Source organism: Mustelus asterias, chromosome 23 (assembly GCF_964213995.1).
Source record: "Mustelus asterias chromosome 23, sMusAst1.hap1.1, whole genome shotgun sequence".
NCBI lineage: Eukaryota > Metazoa > Chordata > Chondrichthyes > Carcharhiniformes > Triakidae > Mustelus > Mustelus asterias.
The window spans coordinates 66,345,406-66,354,747 of NC_135823.1; the positions used below are offsets into that span (position 1 = coordinate 66,345,406).

The 9,342-nt window shown below is 43.5% G+C and overlaps 1 protein-coding gene across 1 annotated transcript in view; it reads left to right on the plus strand.

Moving 5' to 3' along the window:
* cfap70 (cilia and flagella associated protein 70) overlaps positions 1 to 8,054 on the plus strand; it is a 72,032-nt gene extending 63,978 nt beyond the window's left edge. The window contains exons 26-28 of the mRNA XM_078239898.1: positions 1,042 to 1,143; positions 4,608 to 4,655; positions 7,766 to 8,054. Of these exons, the coding sequence (XP_078096024.1) occupies positions 1,042 to 1,143; positions 4,608 to 4,655; positions 7,766 to 7,846 (231 nt within the window). The 3' untranslated portion in view covers positions 7,847 to 8,054. The remainder of the gene's footprint in view (positions 1 to 1,041; positions 1,144 to 4,607; positions 4,656 to 7,765) is intronic.
* The last annotated feature ends 1,288 nt before the right edge of the window (positions 8,055 to 9,342 follow it).

Sequence of the window (9,342 nt, forward strand, 5' to 3'; positions counted from 1 at the left end):
ACCATCTGCGGAGAGAGGAACAGAGTTAATGGGCAAAGGTTCAAGAAGGCAGCTCACTCCTGTGCTGCCAGATCACCCATAATAATTTAAAACTAATATCTGTCCAACCATTAGTTTGCAGTAACAATAACTTGGATTTATACAGTGCCTTGAAAATTGAAAATCAGCTCAGAGGCTTAATGAGACCAAAATGGACATTAAGCCAAAGAGAGAGATGCAAGGAGAGGGTCACCAAACACTTGGCCAAAGTGATAGCTTTTAAGGGGGAAAGGGTCTTAAAGGAGGGTAGAGGAGGTCAAGGAGCAAATTCCAGATCGTGGAGCTTAAATAGCAATTTCTTAAACCTCTTAATCAAATGAATTGCTCCATTTATAAACACAACAGTAATTTTCAAAATGTAATTGGAATTGCATTGTCTTAAATTAAGCTTCCCAAAGACTGATGCATTGTGCATGAGAGGTGTAAATATTAGAAGGAACATTCATAAAAAATAAATGGCAAATAACTTTCTGAAAAAATTGTGCAAGTGCCGTGCATCCAAAGATGGTAAGAGTTTTAACAACACCAGGTTAAAGTCCAACAGGTTTATTTGGTAGCAAATGCCATTAGCTACCAAATTTGGCATTTGCTACCAAATAAACCTGTTGGACTTTAACCTGGTGTTGTTAAAACTCTTACTGTGTTTACCCCAGTCCAACGCCGGCATCTCCACATCATCCAGAGATGTGCAGGTTCGGTGGATTGGCCATGCTAAATTGCCCCTTAGTGTCTCGGAATGTGAAGGTTAGAGGGATCAGTGGGGTAAATGTGTGGGGTTGTGGGGATAGGGCCTGGAATGGGATTGTTGTCAGTGCAGACTCGATGGGCCGAATGGCCTCCTTCTGCACTGTAGGGTTTCTATGATTCTACCTCTACATACATGATTCAAGGGATGCCAAGCACCGTTGAGGCTAATTATCTTTGATCTTTGATAGGTGCTTTTGCAATGCCTTGCTCAAAACCAAGGGGTTAACTTTACGTTTCTTTTCTGTACCTACTCAGCTTAACGAATTGACGAATGCTGAAGATGCACTCTGTGAAGCAAATATTCTCTGCAACATGAATGCAGAGGTCTGGGGCTATCTCACACTGGTGTGCTTGAAGGTACGGAGTTTATGAGTGGAAAGGATTTCAAACTGTGACAGATATAATTAGTTATGGTCATCTTGATCATTAAATGCTATGAGCGGCATGGTGGCACAGTGGTTAGCACTGCTGCCTCACAGCGCCAGGTACCCGGGTTCGATACCCAGTTTGGGTCACTGTCTGTGTGGAGTTTGCATGTTCTCCCCATGTCTGCGTGGGTTTCCTCCGGGTGCTCCGGTTTCCTCCCACATTCTGAAAGATGTGCTGGTTAGGTACATTGACCCGAAGAGGCGCCAGAGTGTGGTGACTCGGGGAGTTTCACAGTAACTTCATTGCAGTATTAATGCCTTACTTATGACTAATTAATTAACTTTAAATGCTAATTCACTCAAATTTTCAAAACTCATTCCCCTCAAAAAATTAATAGGTAAAGTGGATGGTGTTCTGTGGAGTTACACAGATTGAGAATATCCAAACTCAACCTTTGGTCTGTGCTGAGTTGGCTGATTTTACCAGGAGACAGTAGGTTGCTACCATTTAGTCTCAATTTGCGTAAGCAGGCGGATTCAAGCTGCGACTTCAGAACTGAAAACCTGCTTTAGGCTGACTCCCGAGTAAAATACTGGGATTGTGCAGCATCTTTCTGGTGCAATCTTTCGGATACATTATTCAACAAAGATACTCCTGGTTCAGTTCACTATAAATGATCCCATGGTACCATTCAAAGCAGAGGTCTTAGCAGTATTTTACACTCAACTTATGCCACCAAACCAGATCAACTGATCATTTGCTCTTTATTGGACCTTGTATTGTGCAAATTAATTGATGTGCAACCCATTATGGGCCTTGTCAGGATCACAGAATTGTTACAGCAAAGAAGGAAACCATTCTGAACATTGAGTGAAGACAGGATTTTGGTTGCTTCTGCTTCCTATAGTATGATAGCCTCCAATGAAAAGACATACCAGCCAAATTTAAAAACGATCACTTAACTTCAGGTACCTTTCTTGTTATTCATTTGTGGGACATGGGCCTCACTGGCTGGGCCAGCATTTATTGCCCATCCCTAGTTGCTCTTCGAGGGCAGTTGAGTGTCAACCACATTGCTGTGGCTCTGGAGTCACATGTAGGCCAGACCAGGTAAGGATGGCAGATTTCCTTCTCTAAAGGACATTAGTGAACCAGATGGGTTTTTCCAACAATCGACAATGGTTTCATGGTCATCAGTAGATTCTTAATTCCAGATATTTTTTATGGAATTCAAATTCCACCATCTGCCGTGGTGGGATTCGAACCTGGGACAGAGAACGTTAGCTGAGTTTTTGGATTAATAGTCTGGCGATAATACCGCTAGGTATTACGCCTTCCCTGCCTCATCCAACGTTCCTGGTACAATTTCTAACGACATAGCATCTTTTGGAGAGAAAGGGAGAAAATAGGAAAGGGATTTCTTATAGTTCTCATGTATGACTTGACATTTATACAACAAGTAATACTTTTATGCCTTGATGGCTGTTGCTGCATTTGTTGCCCATCCCTAATTGCCCTTGAGCTGAGTAGCTAATTTGGCCCTTTCAGGGGGCAGTTAAGAGTCAATCACATTGCTGTGGGCCTGGAGTCACACATAGGCCAGACCAAGTAAGGATGGCAGATTTCCTTCCCTAAAGGGCATTAGTGAACCAGGTGGGCTTTTGTGACAATCAATGAAAATTTCATGGTCCGAGGCTAGGGCCAGGATTCTCCCAGCCTGCCACGCTGCTCAAGTAGACATCGTTGGCAGCCAATTCATAGGAATTCATGCTGGGCGCCCGGGCCTCCGCATATCTCCCAGGCACGGAGCTGATAATCATATGGAAATGTCATTGAAATGGACATTTTCATATGATTAGCAGGCCTGGGGTGGTATTCTCCGGGCCTGCTAGCGTCTCCGCACCAGGAGTGGTTCCCTCCAGCAGTGCTTATGACTGCTCCTCACTAATGGGGAACAGGCACCTGACCCCGCTGGGGGGAACAGAGGTCACTGAGGGCCCCCGAGGGAGGTCAAGGGTAAGGGAGGAGTGTCCCTTGGGCTGTGATAGCCTGGCACCCTGGTACTGCCCACCAGGCACTGGGCGGTGTCAAGGCAGGGATGGAGGCTGTGACATAGGGGTTGAGTCCGGGGAGGTCTGGGAGGTCAGCGATCAGGGGGTGCGGGGGTCAGAAGGCCATTGATCAGGAGGCCGGCAATGGGGGGGCCACTGCACATGCGCCGATCTCCGCACTGACAGATCGACGCATGCGCAGTGGCCTGCTCAGCGCCATGCTGCCAGCCTCTTGGGTGGGAATAGGCTCCAGCCCCTGATTTTCAGAGTGAATCCCACTGAGACACTCTGCAGTGCTCAGTGTGTTGGAGATTCACTCTAGTAAGTGCGCTAAATAGACCAGCAGGAAATACTCCCGTTTGCCCGCACGTTGGGAACTTGGATTTTTTTTTGGGAGAATCCCGGCCTAGATTTCAATTCCTGACTTATTTTATTAATTGAATTAAATTCAGCCAGCTGCCATGCTGGGATTTGCACCTAGTTCTGAAACCGTTAAAAAAACATGTTTGCTGGTTTAATGCCTTTGCCTAATGTTCAGGAAACATGATGTTCAAAAAAAGTATTCTGCTTTCACACTGTTTAATAATTCACTTCTAGCTCAGAGGGGTATTAGGAAAGCACTTCTGACAATCTTCAAAATCTTTTGTTGCAAACGTAATCCCCCAATCAAATGATTGGAAATGATAATGGGCAAGTTCTATAATGAGCAGTGTACTCAAACTGTGAAGGTGAAAATGACCCCCATCGTGTCATAAATCTTTAGCGTCTTACACTGTTAATAGGAATAATTCTAATCTTAAGAGTTTTTCGGCAGAACAAGAAATCAGTTTTGCTCTTTTAAAAAGGGCAAATGGACATATGATTTGCTGTAAATGTATTTCACTGATAATCTTCAATCCACTCTTGTAGCTTTTTTATCTGTCAAAAGACAGGGCATGATTATAACTTTTATCCAGAGAAAAATTAGTTTGTATTTCATTGGATGGTCCAGTTGTTGACCAAAAGACAATAAGAATGAAAATAGACAATAAAAATAGAACAAAACTTCCTCCAACTTATCAATCAAAGAAAAGGTTTAATAAAGAAACTTCATTACTCCAAGCTTGAGGCCTCACCCTGGGCCATTCCAAGTTTTTTCACAATTCCCACTAAGTTCTAATTTATACTGAGTCAGCTGGTCAGCTGATCATCACATCATTCTGTCATTGGTGACATGGTTTACTGAGTCAGCTGACCCTTACAGCTTGTTACCATTGGTCACATTACAACAGATCCAATCACCGGATACATTCTAACACCAGTGTTTGTTTTTTGGTGCATTCCAATGCAGCCCTAATTGCCACTTGCTGTGTCTGTCCTGGATTTGATGACATTAATTTGATTTATTTCTCATTTTTTCAGACAGAGAGAAAACTAGAAGCGGAGCAAACCTATAAGTATACATTAAAGGTTTGTTTTAAGGCTGATATTGTTTTGTTTACCTCCTACTCTACCAGCTTATTGTAGAGGTTGCAACAGAAAGCAACAAAGGGACAGGAGTAAGCTAGGCAACCCCTCCTGCCTGTTCCACTATTCAGTGAAATCATTAATGATCTGTATTCTAACCCCATTCATACGCCTTGGCTCCATGATCCCTTCGTACACTTGTGAGCAAAAATCTATAAATTTCAAATTATTAATTGAACTTGCATCATTGATTGATTGATTGATTTATTATTGTCACATGTATTAACACACAGTGAAAAGTATTGTTTCTTGCGCGCTATACAGACAAAGCATACCGTTCATAGAGAAGGAAACGAGAGAGTGCAGAATTAGTGTTACAGTCATAGCTAGAGTGTAGAGAAAGATCAATTTCATGCGAGGTAAGTCCATTCAAAAGTCTGACAGCAGCAGGGAAGAAGCTGTTCTTGAGTCGGTTGGTACGTGACCTCAGACTTCTGTATCTTTTTCCCGACGGAAGAAGGTGGAAGAGAGAATGTCCGGGGTACGTGGGGTCCTTACTTATGCTGGCTGCTTTGCTGAGGCAGCGGGAAGTGTAGACAGAGTCAATGGATGGGAGGCTGGTTTGCCATCAATTGCTTATTGTGGGAGAGTTTCACCCTATCACTTTTTGTGCGAGACTGGTTTGCAGCTTTACTTATTTTGAGTCTTAGAGTCTCCCACTAGTGGAAAAAGTTTATTTCTATCCTATCAATTTCTTTAAAAGTCCTAAAAGCCTCAATCCAATCACCCATCAATAATCCAGGGAATGCAAATGTAGTTTATGTAATTTCCGCTCCCAATTTAGTCCTTGGGACCCTGGTAATATTCTGGTAAATCTCCACTGCACTTCATCCAAAGCTAATATATCTTTTCGACAGAATTCTACCCAATTACGGTCTAACCAAGGAAAACTTTGCAGGTTCTAACAACAGTTTTGTGGTTGGACAGTTTATATTTTCACTCGTAGTTTCAATAGAAACGTAGAAAATAGAAGCAGGAGGAGGCCATTCGGCCCTTCGAGCCTGCTCCGCCATTCATTTTGATCATGGCTGATCATCAAATTCAATATCCTGATCCCCCTTCCCCCATATCCCTTGATCCCTTTAGCTCAAAGAGTCATTTCTAATTTCTTCTTGAAATCACACGTGTTTTGACCTTAACTACTTTCTGTGATTGTGAATTCCATAGATTCACCACCCTCTGAGTGAAGACATTTCTCCTGACCTCAGTCCTAAAAGGGTTTCCTCTTATCCTCAAACTATGACCCCCTAGTCTGGACCCCCCCACCATCAGGAACATTTTTTCTGAATACATCCTGTCAAATCCTGTTAGAATTTTATAAGTTTCTATGAGATCCCCTCTCATTCTTCTAAACTCCAATGAATATAACCCTAACCAAATGAGTCTCTCCTTATATGACAGATCTGCCATCCCAGGAATCAGCCTGGTAAACCTTTGCTGTACTCCCTCTATAGCAAGGACATCTTGCTATATCTTCCTCAGTTAAGGACACCAAAACTGCACACAATACTTCAAAATAATTATGACTGCATGTAAATGGTAATGGAAGCTGAACACACTTCTTCAAGCATATATATGCATTTATAGCTGTGATGTAAGTCTAGGTTGGAGACTTATCTTAAAGACCAGAAGCAGAGTGGGTTCACTTACAATCAGCCCAGGCCTCAGATTTGTATGACAAATTTTCTGCCCATGACAAGTTTATTTTCTTAGCATTTGTGAGGAATCAGCAAATTTAGACAAGGCAATATTCAGAGAGGAAAAGATTGTCTCAACTCAGGCTTCTTTTGTTCAAAATCTTCATAGCCCCAAGGTTATTCAGTTGTCCAGCCCCAAACATTCTTCACCAGAGAATGTTGCATGATTTGGAAGGAAAACTATAAAACTGTAAGTGTACTGGGGAGGGAGAAGGGGTTGCGGTATCATTATTGCCTTCGTAAGTAGTCATACAACCCAAAGACTGGCGGATCATATCAAACAGCATGTCCCTTCCATTGTTTGCAATGGGAAACATACAGACCACAACTGATCAGCCTATGCCCACAAAATGCAGCACACAGTATCCGACTTTAGATTTGATTCATCAATAGGACATTTGCTAAATAATCATAGAATCATGGAATCCCTACAGTGCAGAAGGAGGCCACTTGGCTCATTGAGTCTGCACCAACCGCAATCCCACCCAGGCCCCATTCCTATAACCCCACATATTTACCCTAGCTAATCCCTCTGACACCAAGGGGCAATTTAGCATGGCCAATCCACCTAACCTCCACATCTTTGGATTGTGGGAGGAAATTGGAGCACCCGGAGGATACCCAGGCAGACATGGGGAGAACATGCAACTCCACACAGACAGTGACCCGAGCCGGGAATTGAACTCGGGACCCTAGCGCTGTGAGGCAGCAATGCGAACCACTGTGCCGTGTCGTCCTCAGTGTGCTCAGAATTACACTGACAACTAATTTAATATTCAGTTAGGCTCGCATTGTGGTGCATCTGAATGTACTGGAAGCTACATATATTAATGCACAGGGCCCTATTTTCTGCAGACAGAAAGAACAGGTACACACATTTTGCCTGTTTCAGCTAATCAAAATAAGTGATAGCCATTTGCTGGTTCATTCCTCAGGGATGACGAATCCATGTCAAGCTGCCTGAGTTAAATTTCAAACAATGCTTGCCAGTTAACGATCAGTCACCATCAACTGGTGCATTCTCCATGGCAAGCTTCTACGAATCAGAATCCGCTTGAAAACCAATTAGCACTCTCTTCTCACCTGGTATAAATTTGCTGATTTCCCTCACATTGTTTTCTTGTGAATGTCCTGATGAGTGAAAGACGAAAAGCTGTGACAAGTACGCCGGAATTCTACCGCCCCATCACCATGGGATTGGAGTGGGTGAGGGGCGGACAATGGAAATGTCAGTTGACCTCGGGCGGGATTTCCCGGTCTCGCTCGAGTGAGGCTGTAAATTCCTGCCCATGTTGGGGTTTTTTCCCGGCGATATTAACATTAATGCTAATTTACGGTATGTTTTGTTTTCCACAGTTAAACCTTCAAAATAAAAAGCTTCTCGATGAGATTCATCAGCTGCAGAAATCACTTGGCTTTGGAAACCCTTCACTCTGAATCCATTGTAATCCTTTGGTTCTTATATTCATTCTGTGCTTCTTTAGACCGTCTACAATGGTTTATGTTCTGATTGTTTTGATAATTACAGCTGTCAAAAGTTTGATTTTGGCTAACATAAAGCTTGCTTTAGTTACAAATGTTCCCCAAGATGTTACATGATGTTACAGAAACAGAATAAAATGGATTTAGGAAGCTTTGTGTTATCTGCTGTGTTTGGTGGTCTTGCCAATCTCATTATCTTTTCCCCTTTCTTCAGCCATTTTTTTAAGTTCAATTAGTTGGCGCATACAATATATATGTAGTTACTTGAAATAAACTGTTACATATGTACCTGTTATACTTCAGCCTCATCAGCAACATTTATTCAATTTATTCATTTGTGGGGCATGGGCATCGATGGCTGGCCATCATTTGTTGCCCATCCCTAGTTGTCCTTGAACTGAGTGCCTTGCTCGGCCATTTCAGTGGGCAGTTGAGAGTCAGCAACATTGCAGTGGGTGTGGGCTCACACCAGGTAAGGACGGAGATTGCCTTTCCTAAAGGACATTAGTGAACCAGATGGGTTTTTCCGACAATCGACAATGGTTTCATGGTCATCAGTAGATGCTTAATTCCAGATATTTTTTATTGAATTCAAATTCCACCACCTGCCGTGGCGGGATTCGAACCCGTGTCTCCAGAACACCAGCTGAGTTTCTGGATTAATAGTCTAGCGATAATACCACTAGGCCATCACCTCCCCAAAGTTCTAAGGTAAAGGAGCAAGACATTACAGTGATAAGTTAATGGACCAACTTTTCTGCTTTGTGTATTTTTGTAAATAAAGGGCAAAATTTTGCCGGAGTATTGGTCCCGTTGCGAAAAATGGAGTGTTTCCTGGTGCCGACATGTTTTTGGGCCAAATCTTATGCCTCTTGAATGATCATTTCTATGCCCATGAATATTTTCCATCTGATTCACCTGTCCCCCAGTGACTTAACTGCTGCAAGCACTGGGGAGCTCCATATAGGGCGGCACGGTAGCACAGTGGTTAGCACTGCTGCTTCACAGCTCCAGCGTCCCGGGTTTGATTCCTGGCTCGGGTCACTGTCTGTGTGGAGTTTGCACATTCTTCTCGTGTCTGCGTGGGTTTCCTCCGGGTGCTCCGGTTTCCTCCCACAGTCCAAAGATGTGCGGGTTAGGTTGATTGGCCAGGTTAAAAATTGCCCCTTAGAGTCCTGGGATGTGTAGGTTAGAGGGATTAGCGGGTAAATATGTGGGGTGGGATTGTGGTCGGTGCAGACTCGATGGGCCGAATGGCCTCCTTCTGCACTGTAGGGTTTCTATGATTCTATGATTTCTATGATAAACGGCTCCCCAGCATTTGTTCTACAATGACTGCAGGAGATGGCAGGCAAGAAGGCGGCACTGCGTTTTTTGGAGGGGGCCCTCACCAGGATGCTGGATGGAATGGAGTGGAGCAGAGGAAGGACACACTCTACCCCCACTCCAGA